Here is a 17200-nt window from a genome sequence, read left to right as displayed (position 1 = left end):
TGGAGCAACTGTCTATATTGCAAAATGTGATACCTTGTGATATCTTGGCAGGTGAAATCATCTTATTTCTAGTCGATATTTCTAACATTTTACATTTTGAGAGTAATTTATTAAGTGAAATTATCCCACTATATTGCCAGATCATTTTGTCTTTTTTTAAGATATAATGCCTGAAACAAGTAACTATCTGCCAATATAGAAAGAAAATTTGGTACAGAGTAAGGTAGAAGTAAAGTAAGTAATTAATAACTTGAATAGATTACTTTCATGATTAATTATCTTACCACTGAAGCAAGCTATACTAATATTAACACTACCATTATGTACAGTCTGCTGAGCTTGTGCTGCACTCTGCTTTGATTGAAAAAATGAAGTTAGGTTTGGGAGTGTAGCGACAAATTGTCTTTTTCATACTAGTCTGTGTTTACACAGTTGTGTCATCACATAACAATAAGGAATAGTCCATTATAATCATAATAATAATTGTTAGACATGCAAGTAATAGCTTTTTTTGTAATTGCTTATATCTTTTGGAACATGCACAATTTTCTATTTTTGTTTGTCCCTATATAAACAACATATGTATGATTTTTTTTTTCTAATAAGCTGTCACAGTCAACTAGATTTTTATTTTTTTATGTACCTTTATGTACCATCTTGGCCAAGTTGGTCCAGAGTAAAACTTTTGTCATGATCGATGAGATCTAACCTAGATCTGTAGGAAACTTGCTCCTGATTCAAGCTTTACCTATGGCAGCAAACTATAACACTCAAATTAGATGTCATGTTCAGATGATAACTTACAGATTTCAAACTGTGCTGGACTATTGTTTTAATGAACTAGATTAATGAATATATGTGTTAGAAAATGTAATTTTTACCCTATTAACCCTTTAAACTGCAGGTTAATAGCTATTAAATTTTTTGGTTTAATCTGTGCGTGGAAAACTTAAACACAACATTATTTGCATAACTGTTTATAGAGAAAAATAGAGTGAAATAGAATGTTCCACAAAGCAGGCTTCTCTACTGTGCAACTGGGATCCTGTTAAGCTATTGGCAGTGCTTTCTGTTAAGAACTTTTGAAGAATTTATTAAATCTTTTTTCTTCCTTTATAGGATTAGCAATACACCCAGCTAAATATGACAGTATTTGTTTGGAGCTTCTCATTTGTTTTTTGTTCTTTTTTGCCATGTAGCCAGCACAATAGGACAAAAATATTTATATGGGTCAACCACTGGCTTAATGATGATGATATTGAGCTCATGTTGGCTAAGGGTCTAATAAGAACTGCATGTACTGACAACAGTGACTAAATCTGTACAACTGTAATGGGTAACAGTTTGCAGGGAAATAAGATGCTTGTTTGTAATAATGATTGTGCACATTTTTTTATTTTCCTTAGCTGGCTGTCTTATATGATCTTAGGACCATAGCATTAGCATTGGCCATTTCTCTGTTTTCATAAATATCTGTATTTTCATAGATATCTGTATTTTCATAGACATCTGGATTTTCATAGACATCTGGATTTTCATATACATGCTCTTGGACGAAATCCTCTATGGGCTGCAGAGAATCCATGATGCACTGATGCAGGAACACATACTGAGACTAAGGTAGAAAGTGATGGAGAACAGTGTTACAGAAGCATATGGGCAAGACCAAACTTTACTGCAGACAAGGGGCTCACTATGTGTGCATTTCATATAATGTGCATATGGCTACTGCTAATGTCTCCTCATTGTTTGGTACTGATAACCGACTGTACCTCAGTCTGCACCATGTGAGGCCGGCTGAGTCTCATGTGATGTACACAGGCTGCAACACTGACTGCTTCCTCATTCTCTAGTTGCTGCAGTAACATATCCAGGGCGATCAGAGTACCCGTCCTGTCCACTCCAGCACTGCAGACACACACCCCGACACAAGATGATTACACTATTATACCATATAACTGCGGTTGTATTGTTTGTGTGCAGCGCACTACAGTAGGTTGTGATGTGTTTACCTATAGTATACTGGAGGTGCTGTAAAAGTGGAGTCTTCACTGGCAATGTACTATGATAAAATGTGAGGTGCTTACCTGCAGTGTACTACTGAAGGTCCTGTGAATGAGAAGCTCTCTTTATGCCTGCAGACAATCCCACAGAACTGGATCAACTCATTTATTCTCCTGGGAACTCCACCATTGGGCCACGCTGTGAAATGGAGGTGTTTCACTCTTCGCTCGTCAGAGGTGACCAACTACACACACACACACACACACACACACACACACACACAATTACACAGAAAGTTGGAAGATTTTTTAGAAAAAGTAACTATTCAATATTTAAATATCATGTTTTGAAATTAAATGTTTTGTCTTTCTTGAATTGAAAATAAGGCCATACCTATTAATATTTCTATTTCTTAGAACATTTTTAGGCAATTCTCTAGTCCAAATTAATGAAGTGTACATAAATGATAGGCTTTATTTTGTAGTGCTTTAAAGTTTTGAACCTACATTCCTCACTACAAATTCTGCAGAATCCAGCTTTTCTCTTTTTTCTCTGATTTGACAGTGACCAGCAGATTGCCATATGTACAGAGAGTGCAGTCCAGGGGCCAGTACTGTTTACACATAACCTGCAGAGAAAGAGCAGGGACTAAAGAATACTGTAGCAGTCAAAAATAATACTTCATAGATCCATATAATTTATATACATAATTATTGAATGCCTGAGGAACTACAAGAGCATTTATGTATCTACAAATATCATTTCCAGAAAAGTTGGGACATTTTGTGAAATGCAATAAAAACAAGTACGTGTGATTTATTAATTCTCTTGAACCTTTATTTAACTGACAAAAGTACAAAGAAATTACTTTTAATGTTTTGGCTGATGAACTTGATTGTATTTTGTAAATATAAACACATTTTGAATTTGATGCCTGCAACACACTCAAAGTTGGGACAGAGGCAAAATAAGAGTGAAAGAAGATTCAAGTTACACTGTTTTGAAACATTCCACAAAGAGCAGGTGAATTCCACAATAAGCAGGTGAGAGCATCATGACTGGGTACAAAAAATATATATAAATCTCAGTCCGTGTAGGGCAAGGCCGGAAACCACTGTTGAATGTTTGTGACCTTCAAGCTCTCTGATTGCAACTGCATGAGAAACCATCATGCTACTGTGTTAAATATAACCACATGGGCTTAGGAGTATGGAAAACCGTTGTCACTCAACAAAATCAAGAAATGCAGCTTGAAATTATTATGCAAGAAAAAAGCTGTACATTAATTCTATGTAGAAATGCTGCCGAGTTCTCTAGGCCTGAGCTCATCTCAGATGTGTGTTGTGGTTAGATGAGTCCATGTTTCATCTTGTTTTTGGGGAAAACAGAGGTTGAGTTCTCTGAGGCAAAAACAAAAGGGATCATTCAGACTTTCATCAGCGAAAGGTGCAAAAGCCAACATCTGTCATAGTATTGGGGTGCATAAGTGCCCACGGCATGGGTGACTTGCACATGTATGAAAGTACCATTGACATGGAGGCGTATATTGTGATTTTAGAGAGACATATACTGCCATCAGGACGACATCTTTTCCCAGGACGTCCCTCGTTGTTTCAGTAAGAAATGCCAGGCCTCACTCTGCACATGCTACAACAGTGTGGCTTCATAGACACAGGGTGCATGTGTTTGACTGGCCTGCCTGCAGCCCAGATCTGTCTTCTATTGAAAATGTAAGCTGCATCATGAAGAAGAGAATCAGACAATAACGACCAGACTGTTGAGTAGCTGAGGTCTTGTATGTATTCTTTGTACTTTTGTCAGTTAAACAAATGTTCTAGAGAATTAACAAATCACAGATTCCTGTTTTTATTGCTTTTTACAAAATGTCCAAATGGATTTACACATTATCAATCCCTTACACACAGTTACAAATTATCAATCCCTTGTTCTGTATTAACTCGGCAACATTGTAAATGAGGGTCAACCTCAATGTTCTCTGATATTAAATAAAGGTTGATTGATTCATTGATTGATTCATTGATTTGGGTTTGTACATTAAAGTGGTGTTTGTACATGGTGTTTTTGCTCTGTATTCTCACAAACATACCTTTCCACTCTCCATACAGTTGATCAGCATGACAATGGCCTGAGACTTCTGCTCCCACACCATTTTCCAGAAATCAGAGACAGTGGAGGCAAGAGGACCCTGAGCAGCTATGTAGTGCTTTCTGGTACTAGCATATCCCTAACGCACACACACATATGTATCATGAAACATTCACTACAAAACATTGTGCTCCTGAGGGGCGCAACCATTTGAGTTTTGGCCCCATCATTTGAAGACTGTGAATTCATTCCCCAGTGATGCCACAGCCGTCCGTGACTGGGGGACCAAGATAGCAAAATTGGCCTCGCCCTCTCTAGGTGGGTAGGATGCCACCTAATGCAGTATCTGTTAAAACAATTAGCAATTAGTATTTTCTTCTAAGTGCCTTCAGCTGTCCTATGACTTTGCACTAGAGGCCAGTTAAACAGATTATAGGTGTGGAGCTATACATGTCTCAGAGGCAGCACATGCTAGCCTTCACAAATTTCAGCATTGTGTGTGATGGGGGAATCTAGCTAGCAAGTAAAATTGACCAGAGAATGTTTATATTGCTCAAATGTTCTTCTTTGATAGCTCAGGAGACTTAATGGTGATTCTTCTAAAATTCCTTAGACAGGAAGTAGATGTGACATATAGAAGAGATGAGAGATGAGATTTCAGTTGAAGATAATTCTGAGCACAATGTGTAAATTTACTGAGATCTCTACTAAAACTCAAGATGAGACTTAAGCAAAAGTCTCACTTTCTCTTTCTGTTTTAAATCATTGTTGTCCAAGAGAAACAACTGAGATATTGAGGAGATGTCTTTTTAATTGTTGTTTCCAAAGAGTGGCCACTAAAATTAGGGAGAATATAAAATCATACAATAAAAATCTATGATATACAAATTGTGTTTGACAAAGACTTACTGGGATGTAGCTAGCATTGATGTAATCAGATCCATTTTGCACAGTGAGCTTTACACGAGATGAATCATCTACAGGGAGTAAGAATGAAGGAGGAAGAGAGGAAAAAAAAGTTGGAATTAACAAAAAATACTTTATCTTGTTTCTTAATTGTTTTTTTTTTTGTATTCTGTATATGTTTATGTGTGTGTGTGTGTGTACATGTGTTTGATTAACACTCACAGGCCAATACACTGGGGAATCGGTTCTTGCTCTTGTTTTCAGGTAGGAGAGCAGCTGTATGGCTCTGCATAGCACCCACTACACTTAACTCCTGTAAGCAACAGCGACAGCAACAACATAACAATAAACAGTATCACTATCTTAAAATGTGAGCTTGTTGTGTCTACAATGAAAGAAAGGTGATATTTTTATTTAACATTCATGTAGCACAGCAATGATCTTGCGCAACACAAGAATGAAGCACATTAGAGAAAGAAGTAGTATTAACACTACAGAAGAGCACATGCAAAAGAAATTTATTTGCATATATTTTCAAAATATGTTTGTTCCATATATGTAAGTTCCATATATGTTTCACATATGTGTAAATATAAAAAAAGAAGACTATTATATACATTATACTTTATCTAAAATGTGAATATTATAGCGACTGCCATAGGGTGCACTGCCTCTGGTCAGTGTAGAAACTTTGTTATACAAATGGACATTTGAAGTAATTCAACAGGTTCCAGTAAAAGGGACTTACTGTTGTTGTTTGTTGTTGTTGTTGTATGTTACTTTAAGTTGTGGGTATGTGTTACTTGTGTTATTCTGTTTAGGGATGTGGGTTTAGTTAGATGGTTTAAGTGACTACCACTGAGTGGAGTCCTATGGCTAAAAGTGACCTCCCTGCTATCCCGCCTGATTGTTAAGTGGGCTTTCTCCCTTGTTAATTTAATAAAAACAATTTTCAAGCATAAATTATGGCTTAATTTCACTCTTCTTCACCATGCCATCACAATATGTTTCAATATACTGATGTCATGATATATTATATGCATATATTGGCATGTACTTAAATATTAAAAATGGCATAGTTAAATATATATAGCACATAAATTTTCTTTTTATGATGAGAAAATTTATATACTTACAATTTTATCCATTTGGCAGAAATGATTTCTAAAATAATTTCTCTCAAGCATAGAGGAAACTTTCCATGTGGAAAGTTTGTTCTGATTGTTGTTCAGCATACTAAGATATAATTTCCATTTGCCTTGTGAAGGTTTGTACCATACAAATACATACAATAAAAAGTTATGATATACTAATTGTGTTTGATAAAAACAAATGCACACACACACACACACACACACACACACACACACACACACCCCAACACATACACTGTAACTGTACCTCAAATTCCATTTTGAAACCATGGTTCTCATCACGACTCATGGAGTTGAAGTGTTTTGGAAACTCTTTTAGGGAAACTGGCCTGAAAAAAATGAAATAGTTTAATAATAGGTAATCCAACAAAATAATGGAAGACATATACATTAAATAACTAGTGTACAGCTTCATACTTACTTGTATTTGCCACTTGATAGTTTGGGCTTTACAGAGGATTTTGACTTTCTTAAGACACTGAAATACATACATTTTAGAAAATGTTGGTCAGTTTTTGATTTCTTGGAAAATGTCCTGAGATAATTAGCTTTAAACAACCTAAGACAACTGAGGTAAAAAATTACACATATGTTTTAATGTTATAATTATACAAAATTCTTCTCCATAATATAGCCTGTATTGGTGCTGGGGAGTTTGGGATGTCCCCTTTCCCTTTTTTTCTCTTAAATCTCCTTCTCTTCTCCTGCCTCCTCCTTTTTCACTTTTGTCTCATATGAGGCAGTAGGTATCAGATTGTGCCTGTTGTCTAATTTTTACTAATTCTACATTTTAAGAACGTGAAAAATCACCAGGTTTATATACACTGTGGCGGCGCTCTGAAGAAGAGTCAGGTGAAACCTTTTTCTCTTCTCAGACTTTAGCTCTTTATTAAGAACAGGTTGAAAATGAAAACATATCTGCACTTTGTTTACCACTAACCAACGACAGGCTTCACGCTACCAGTAAACACCACAATATATGTTCCTGGGTTCATTATCAGCAGTTGCACTGTATCATATTTTGTTGATGGTCAAATTTAGAATGGTAAAATAATAATTGTCATGTGATTAATTAATATGACTATGACGATTAAAGTAAACATGAACTAACAAAGGTAAAGTTCCGTTTTGATTTCAATTTAATTTCAAATGTATTTCATCAAATTTTCATTAGTAAAAGAAGTGGAATTATTGCAGATTTCTTTCTGTTAAGGAGGCCTGTGTGGCTGCAGGCATTAGAGTTAACTGTTCATGTCTGTAGCCACACAGGTCTCCTATTTGTAATATTCATCCAAGTTATAGAACTTCTTTAATAACTTACAGTTCTTTTACTTCTGATACTTAAGTTAAGTTAAATTTAAAAGCAAGTACAACTAATGATCGACTACCTTGCTCAAGTAATATTTTACCATGAGCATTTCTGCTTTTACTTAAGTACAGAAGTTGTGTACATTGTCCACCCTGCTCCTGGTTTACACGCAGAGGCTAGGAAACACACCCTGTCTGCATGTATTTCTCAGGTTTGGAAGCAATGCCTTTACTGGATTTGGGAGGCTTCTCTGCTTATACAAATGCAGTTAGTTGTTGACATAAATATGTCTGTATCTGTTTTAGTTATTAAAAATAATATTTAGAACTTTGACTAAATGTGTCCTCTTCCTACAGCCATCCATCTGCTTCAGGTTCTTGACTGATAAGGACTTATAGCTTGTCACAGGTACTTTTATTTATATTTATTTATAACTTATAGTGTTGCTATAATGTTAGTATATATTTCTTTACATATTTTACTACATCTTTTAGCACAAGATATTGCCAGCAAAAATATGCCGGCAAAAATATATTTTGCACAGTTCATCTGTGGGTGTGCACAGGTGATAGATTTAAAAGCTACAAACAACACCACTTACACTTAAATCAGGGTTAACAGTTACACAAGACAGGTGAACATACAAGTTGCTTATATCTGCTGCCTCAATAGCAAGCAAGTCTTTCAATTCAGCTGAAAAACGCTCCTCTTCATAAGGATCACGCCCAACATATTTTGTAATTTTCTGTTTATATTTTTCTCTTGTAATACTGTCAGAGCTGGTTTATGAGGAGCCTGGCCACTTCCTATTCCCCCCGTTATATCAAAAACAGGACTGCTGAACAGCAGAGTGCGCCCGCAAGGGAGTCCTCAATGAATGGGAGTAAATGGTGCTCAATAGCTAAAAACGAAAAGTTAAAATAATTTCTAATCATTTGCCCAGAACGTTTCTTTAATTTTATAAAGTAGAAGGATGTATTTCACCAAAACAAAGAAATCTTACCTATATGTTTCCTTTTTTCTACAGCAAATGACTTTTGGGCAGCAGAAGGTGGGCATTACTGCTAGAGCATGATGATTGATTGCTAGCGGAGCAGCTCATTGGCTGTTTGTGCTCACAGACGTCATGAACGTACATGAGGTGGCGTTTTAAACTCATATAACTCGAGTTTAAAAGATCTTAAAAATATAACAGCAGTGTTAAAATGTTTTATGCTATTCAGTGTTCAGGAAATTATATTCTTTTAAATTAAAAATGTTTAAGCATTTAAACACTATGATTTTGCTCAAATGCTCCATATCAACCCATTCATATTGGACTCACTCGGGAGCGCCCTCTAGCGTTTGAGAAAACCGGAAGACATTGCAGAGTGGTGATTCTTCTCTCTACAAGTTCTCTGATATTGTCTAAACTAGCACAGTATGGGTTTGCCTCCATCTTGTTCATTGTACTTTTCACTTCCTGCTCTCCATCCAGAATTTGCATGTCACTGAATCCATGTGACTACAGACAGTGTATTAGAGATTGAAGTCCATCTTTTTCCCTGCATAATTTGTTTACCCCTTTACTCAATTCATCAATGATCAGTGGTACAACAGCGCTTTAGGGCCACTGTTAATAAAAATAAAAAGTAGACTTCGGGAATAAAGTTGTACTATTTCGAGAATAAAGTCGTGAGAAAAAAAGTCTTACTATTTTGAGAAAAAAGCCGTATTATTTTGAGAAAAAGAGTCGTACTATTTCGAGAATAAAGTCGTGAGAAAAAAAGTCTTACTATTTTGAGAAAAAAGCCGTATTATTTTGAGAAAAAAAGTCGTACTATTTCGAGAAAAAAAGTCTTACTATTTCAAGGATAAAGTGGGATAACTGTAGGGGGCTGCCATAACACATTGGGGTCTCGGTTGCTGTTCTGGCGCCGGAGTTCTACTCACTCCTGTCTGCTTGTGGATTGATCATTTTGATTATCATTCTCACTGTCTGTGAAACTTCATGCCCTCTTTGAATGGCTCAGAGATGTAGCCACTGATAGCCATGTAGACGACCCTGTCTGTGATTCTCCTTCAACAAGACAGACAGACAGTTTCCTCTGAGTCCGTCTGGTTCTTTATTCTAAATAAACACAGTTTCCTGCTCAGCCGTTTCAGCTGGTTCTTATACTAACAGGCTGGTGCTGATGTGCCAGGAGAGACAGGGAGACTGAGTAGTTCATTATGGGTGAAATCGATAAGAAACTATAACTCCACCAACTCCTCAATGCCCCTTATTTAGACATGAGGAGATGCTGGCTTCCCTTTGAAAAGCCTTTGGCCACAATATTAGGACTTTTTTCTCAAAATAGTATGACTTTTTTTTCTCGAAATAGTATGATTTTTTCTCGAAATAGTATGACTTTTTTCTAGAAATAGTATGACATTTTTCGCGAAATATTATGAGATTTTTTTCTCGTTTTTTGACGGTAACCACATCTGCAGGATAGATTATACCTGTTTTCGTCAATTGGAGATAGAAAAGATCACAGACCTCCTAGCTGCACACAACACAGACAGAAATGGAGCCATGAGTTCTACTTTGTGTCTGGCACCGAGATATTTTTCTACAGGGTCATTCCAAAACCTGGTGGGAGTCTCTATTCAGGTACACAAGTCAGCTGTATTTAGAGCAATAAGAGCAGCTTCACCAGTGCTCAGGTTGTGTGTTATGCTAAACCTTAGTATAATAATAATAATAATAATAATAATAATAATTATTATTATTATTATATATTCAATCTTGAATTATTATTGAATGATTTACTTTACAATTACAACAACAACAACAACAACAATAATAATAATAATAATAATAATAGTCAATAATGTAAAAAAATATTATTATTAGTAGTAGTAGTAGTAGTAGTAGTTTTAGAATCAAAATAAAGAACAAATCTAATTATTCATTTGCAAAAACATATCTCCATTGTAATGAATTCTCATAAATCATGTTATTTTATTGGCCATTCCAGGTAATATCAATCAAACTGCGGTTGGGTTGTTTAGATTAACTCAACAAAATATAGATAATTTACAAAATTCAAACTTTATCGATTTTTTTTTTTTTTTTGGCAAAAGCAGATAACTCCAATGCCATGTAATGGAAACATTCCTTTTAAGTGCAATATTTAATATCCTTTAACATAAAACAAGTAGGTAAAGTGCTGAAAATTGCAACAAAACTAGTCCATTAATGGGCAATATAAACCATCTATAAGATCATACCCTGGAAAAATTCTAAGGCTGAATCTTGGCTCACAGTAGTAAAATTACACCATTACTGGGCCCATCTTGTCTGTATACATACATACATACATACGTACATCATCTAAACCGCTTATCCTTCTGGGTCGCGGTGGGGTGCTGGAGCCTATCCTTGTTTGTATACAAAGACAAGTAATTATTTTCGTTAATTAACTGTTGTTTTTCAATTCTAATTATCGTATGCTATATTGCTATCTTTGCTATACGTTTTGTCGTCCATTTGATTTTTGTCATGTGAAGAGGTGAGGAGAGCAGAGAAGAAGCAGGGACTCGCTAACCAATACTAAAAGTCAATAATACAAAAAAACACATTGCAGAGTTTCGTTTTCCATCGGTGGTGGTGGTGGTGGTGGTATCAGTGTTCACCGGTTACACAACACGTGAGATTAGTAAACTTAGTAAGGAGTTAACAGCTTTTATATTCAGATAAACCTCCACTGAAATTGTCCATGACCAGATCAGCACCTGAACCACAAAGTGTTAATCACAAAGTGGAAAGGCAAACAAAAGGAAACAAACTGCTTATGAATTTACTTATTGTCTACAAGTGAGCTAGCAGCTAGTGAAGTTACTTTCAGCAAGCTGAGCCCAGGCAGCATAGTAATTCAACATGCAAAATCCCTTTTCCTGAGACAGTGTTAAGCATGTGTAATCTGAGTGTGTAACACACACCTGAAAAGCTCTGGCTGGCAACACCATATAAAAATACCAATACAAAGGATGAGAATGACCAAGAGTAGGAACACCAGAACACCTGCTATGACTCCTGGAAAAATATAAATTTTGAGCTGAATTAGTTATTTGATAGTTTGGATTTATAAAATGTATATGTTCGTTTTTCTTATATTATATACTGACTCATTAAAACTTTTGCCATTGATGTTGACCAGCACAGACGTCCTCTCTCCAACGGGAGGACCCCAAACCAGAAATAGACCATAGCCTCCAGATGCATATTCACAGTGCAGATCAGTTTCAGTAGCTGGAACTGGGAACAGAGTGACATACAAGGAAGTGCCATATTAAAGACAGAGCCCTAATAAAATTATACAGAATGCATTTCTTGTTGTTGACTTTGTTCTGTTCTAATGTTAACATAGTTTCATTGCAGTCTTTTATAGAGACATGGTTAGCATTAGAGGGACTAGAGAGAGATCAAGTATTAACAATATTAACAAAAGATGTGTAGCAGAAGTAAACTGTCCCAGCATGATAATTGACATAAAGCAAAAAAAAATTCACTGGTTTGATTTCATGTTTTTCTTGAACACTTATTTTATTTTAGCATTTCTTGGGTTCAGATCACTCTAATATCTGCATGGCTAAGAAATCAAAGCAGGTAATTTGTGTCCTCAGTGCACAGTGAATAGCTGAATTCCAAAGTCCAGGACTATCTGAAATGTCAAAGATTCTGAACCAAGAAACAAACTATTGTTGTACAAACATGACTAGATGAAAAAGCTTGTTTCAGTTATGTATTATCTCACTATATTTTTCCCAAGATAGGATGTGATTAAACATTTAGAGACACTGGTGTTAAAAAGTGTACATAGGTGTCTTGATGCATTTCAGTGAGGTACATGACTCAGTTTTCATTTGAGGTCTTGCATCTTCTTCAGAAGCAGTATTTAAAATTATATGGCCTACAGAGATTCAAGAAACATTTAAAGATTAAACTCTTTAGTGCATGTGTAATATCCAAATTACAATCTTTTTTCTATATTTCACTTCATTAAAATTAATCAAAATAGTTTACAATGCAGTACTTGTGAATTTAAATGTAAAAAGAAAGAAAAAGAAAAACAAGACTGCTTTTCTTTTTGCTCTGATGTAGTTTTTCAAATGATCTGTACACCAGTCTTAACTTCTGTTAAGATTTTTATAATTCACTAATGCCAGGTATTCTCGGACTTACTGGTGACACTGGTACATGTGTATCCACTGCTCTCCACTCTTCAAATGCAGTGTACAGAGTGAAGGAGTATTTAGCTCCAGGAGAAAAAGATGAGTGTGTGTGTCACTACAGAATCTCCCTCTGATCCACTGATGTTGATATTTATTCCATTGTAGTCTGTCAGTCTGTAACTGTAAAAGTTGTTCACTTTGTTCCATTCTAATGTTAATGCAGTCTCACTGCGATACCTTACAAACACACTGTCAACATTTGATGGAGCTGAAAGAGAGAGAGAGAGAGAGAGAGAAAGAAAGAGAGTGAAAAAGGCAAGTTTGAAAAAGGGCAAATCACCCAATTGTCTCTTAAAATAACAGCTTATCATCCATCTTATCATTAATTCATGCTTAATCAAAAAAAGTTTATAAATGTAAAAGACTAATAATTATTCTGTTTGATAAATTTGAAACATGGGAAACATTTTATTTACTCTAATTAGCTTTAAAAAAAACAAACAAACAAACAAACAAAAACCTTTGTTTAAAGACTGGCAGATTTTTATTTAAATTCAATAAAGCCCACTAGAATAGTGGCCACACTTACTGGTGACACTGGTAAAGTTGTATCCACTGCTCTCCACTCCTTCCAATATAGTGTACAGAGTGAAGGAGTATTTAGTTCCAGGAGAAAGAGAGGAGACTGTGTGTGTCACTACAGAAACTCCCTCTGATCCACTGATGCTGATGTTTATTCCATTGTAGTCTGTCAGTCTGTAACTGTAAATGTTGTTGTTGTTCACTTTGTTCCATTCTATTGTTAATGCAGTCTCACTGCGACTCTTTACAGATACCCTGTCAACATTGGATGGAGCTGAAAGAGAGAGAGAGAGAGAGAGAGAGAAAGAAAGAGAGTGAAAGAGAGAAGCTTGAAAGAGAGCAAAACACCCAATTGTCTCTTAAAATAACAGCATATCATCCATCTTATATTAATTCATGCTTAATCAAAAAAAGTTTGTAAATGTAAAAGACAAATGATTATTCTGTTTGATAAATTTTAAAAATAGGAAGCCTTTTCATTTTCTTATTTAAAGACTGGCAATGTAAGAGAGAAATGTGTAAGAGGGCAAAACACCCAATTGTCTTTTAAAATAACAGCATATCATACATCTTATCATACATTCATTCATGCTTAACCAAAAAAGTATGTAAATATAAAAGACTAGTGATTATTGTGTTTGACAAATTTGAAAAATGGGAAACATTTTCATTTTCTCTAATTTACACTTTTTTCATTTTTATTTAAATTCAGCTTAGAAACAAGAAACAAGAATACAAAAGTGAAGACTATGGTAAATGTAACAAAGATGTTTGTAAAATATAAAATGTAAAAGGCTGCTGTTGGTTCTTAAAATAAATAAATGAAAAATCATTAAAGATTTTGGTGACATACAGAATTTAAAAAATGAAGACTAAGCTAATTGAAAATGTTTTAAATATAAAAGGTTGATACTCATTCTTTTTCAGTGATTTTCACCATGGCATGGTTGTTGGTTTCAGACGGGCTGGTTTAAGTATTTCTTTCTAGTCACTAGAATTTACTGTGAATGGTACATTAAAGAAAAAACATTCAGTGAGCAGTAGTTCTACGAATGGAAATGCCTTGTTGATGAGAGAGGTTCAAAGGGAATGGCCAGACTGGTTTGAGATGATAGAAGAGCTACGGTAACTCAAAAGGCCACTCTGTACAATTGTGTTGAGAGGAAAAGGATCTCAGAATACAGAACATGTCAAAACCTTGAGGCAGACAGGCTACAACAGCAGACGACCACATCAGGTTCCTCTTCGGTTAGCCAAGAACACTGAGGCATACAGATGGTGGGGTCAGAATTTGGCACTAACAGCATGAATCGATGGACCCAACCTGTCTAGTGTCAAAAGTCAAGGTTGGTGGAGGTTGTGTAATGGTGTGGGGAATATTTCTTAAGCAGGGACGGGGAGCAGCTAAGTAGCGCACTACTTTTTGTAGTAAACTACAAATTTTTGTTGCTAATAGCTGTAGCTGCTACAGTTTTATGAAATGTAGCTAATAGCTGTAGTACCTACAAATTTTTGTGTAGCTGTAGCACTAATTTTCACTACAATTTCGCTACAGACTTCAGGCAATCTGTGAAAAATGAACCATAGAACGCAGACCTTAAAGGGGCTAGTGGCGATTGTGCAATCCTTACTGAGCCGTGGACAGTTTGAGCAAATGGTCACGTGCTGGCCCCACGCACTGATCACCCCTTACTAGTAGGCTTAACTCAGGGCTTGACAACCCAAAATATTAAGAAGAGACATTTTGTCCTTTCAACAAAAATCAAACCACCTTGGGTGCCACAACATTTATGTCCATTTTACCATCTTGGCTGTAAATATGTCTCAGTATATGCTGATGTACTAGTATAGATGAAAAAATATAAACAAAAATGCAGACTTAATTTGCTCTGCTTTAAGTTTTTGTTCAGCTATAGCCACTTCTCTTGCATCTCGGGAAAGTTTTCCGTGAGTTTTCGCAAGAGTTGGTTACACTTAAACTTACTTTTTGGTGATTTTTTTGTGCATTTGCAGCTTTTTGTTGTGTGTTTCTTTCTGGCACAGGATTAACTGCAGTGTCTTGTTCACACTTTCAGTTGGGCTTGTTTAGTGTGTCAGGTGGAGATACACAAACTTTCTCACAATCACGCTTTGAAAGTAGCTAAAAAGTAGCCACTACTTTTCCTGGAAAAGTAGCTAAATTGTAGCTACCTACAAATTTTGGGAAAGTAGCTACAAAGTAGCTAACTACAAATTTTTGAGTAGCTATCCCAACCCTGTTCTTAAGTCACTTTGGACCTGTTAATAGCGATCAATCATTGTTTGAATGCCACAACCTATTTGAGTACTGTTGCTGACCATGTACATCTCTTCATGGCCACAATTAACCCATCCTCTCATGGCTACTTCCAGCATGATAATGCACCATGTCACAAGGCAAAAGTCATTAGTGGATAACTTGTGATAAATAAAATTCAGGGAACTTTCTGGAACGTACCATTTAAAAGTTGTATTTGAATAAGAGGACAACAGTCACAGTCATTAATGGTTTGAAGAGTCAAACTAGGAAAATGTGTTAATGCCATAAGAAAAGTAGTGGCATTGCATTAATCATTTATCCCCTTTACATATGTACATATTAACCTTGGCACCACTAGACATAACACGAAACAAGATATAAAAAATTTGACACCACTTGAAATAACACTTAAATATTCTTCTTAAATATGCAGATATTTCCTGGTTTACTTTTCTGTGTGTTAAAAACAAAACTAAACTAGCAAGGATTGAACACAAGGGAGGACAAATTAATGATGCAATAAAATGATAAAAATAAAATACAATAAGTGTGACTTTCTGAATTGTCTTTCTCTCTTACTGACTGAGAGCACTAACAGCAAGTGTCAACATCTTTAAATCACGATTCTGAAGACAGTTAATGTTGTCCACAGGTTTAATGACGTTGGAAGTTGTGAAACTACGAATAAAACATACATCTCTAATTAGTTGAGTGTTCTAATCATTGACAATTACATGAATAAGCTGCTCCCTGTAACACTGAATAGCTAGGCTAACGTTATCAGTGCATGATAGAAGCTTGCTTGCAGATGCTATATTCAACTAAGCAAAATAGCAAAGAATCAGCATAAACTCAACAAATATCTAAACATAAGTAAGGGTAAACATTATAGTAAGAATATACATACAGACGATGCCACGAAAGACAACAGATGATAGCAGATGCGAACAGATTGTGGAGAAGTCTATCAGCATGTAACTGAACAATAAACACACTTCCTGGTTCCTTTACTTCCTGTGTGATGACACCAGAACCTGTATGCCAAAATCCGCCACTAGGTGGTAGGAAAACGCTACATGTAACAGGCTGTTACAGCACACTCCCCGTCTGGCATTACTAAATGCCATTCGAATTACACAAGAACTAGAGAATAATAGGTCCTAGTGAGCAGGTAGAAGAAGAATTAATTCTGACAACGGTCTCTGATACAGTTTAGTCCCACCCTGACGGGAGACCTTAATCTCAGCTTTGCGAACATTATTATCCTTGCTGGGAAAGACCTGGGTGACAATTCCCAAGGGCCATTCATTCCTTTCCAGCTGCTGATCTTTGAGAAGTACCATGCTTCCAGGCTCAATGTTAGGCTGAGTGGATTGCCATTTCCTCCTCGGCTGCAAAGAAGAAAGGTAATGCTTCCACCATCTGCTCCAGAAAGTTTGAGCCAGGTGCTGTACTTGGCGCCATTGTCGTTTGAAAAGGTCTTTGGTTCCAGAGTCGTCAGAAGGAGCTGAAGGGACACTTACTTTCTGAGTCAGGAGAGTAGTGGGCGTAAGTATGACTGGATCATCTGGGTCTGTACTCACAGGTATGAGAGGCCTGGCGTTGATTATGGCAGCCACTTCTGCCATCAGAGTGGTAAGTACTTTGTGCATTAGCTTTGAG

General features: G+C 36.0%; 1 protein-coding gene across 1 annotated transcript; it reads right to left on the bottom strand.

Annotated features, from left to right (window-relative positions):
• Window positions 1-1402: 1402 nt before the first annotated feature.
• Window positions 1403-16543, bottom strand: LOC118800416 (receptor-type tyrosine-protein phosphatase H-like). The gene is given in 14 exon segments (XM_036560622.1): window positions 1403-1615; window positions 1773-1908; window positions 2088-2248; window positions 2511-2530; window positions 2533-2632; window positions 4112-4249; window positions 5020-5087; window positions 5239-5329; window positions 6418-6499; window positions 6592-6648; window positions 11632-11797; window positions 12764-12946; window positions 13268-13534; window positions 16446-16543. Coding segments are annotated over 14 exon segments (1749 nt in total). The 5' UTR covers window positions 16513-16543.
• Window positions 16544-17200: the final 657 nt, after the last annotated feature.

The sequence above is a fragment of the Colossoma macropomum genome, unplaced genomic scaffold (assembly GCF_904425465.1).
Source record: "Colossoma macropomum unplaced genomic scaffold, Colossoma_macropomum, whole genome shotgun sequence".
In the NCBI taxonomy this organism is placed as follows: domain Eukaryota; kingdom Metazoa; phylum Chordata; class Actinopteri; order Characiformes; family Serrasalmidae; genus Colossoma; species Colossoma macropomum.
Note: the sequence above shows the minus strand (reverse complement) of the source record. Positions and strands in the feature narration are given on the sequence as shown.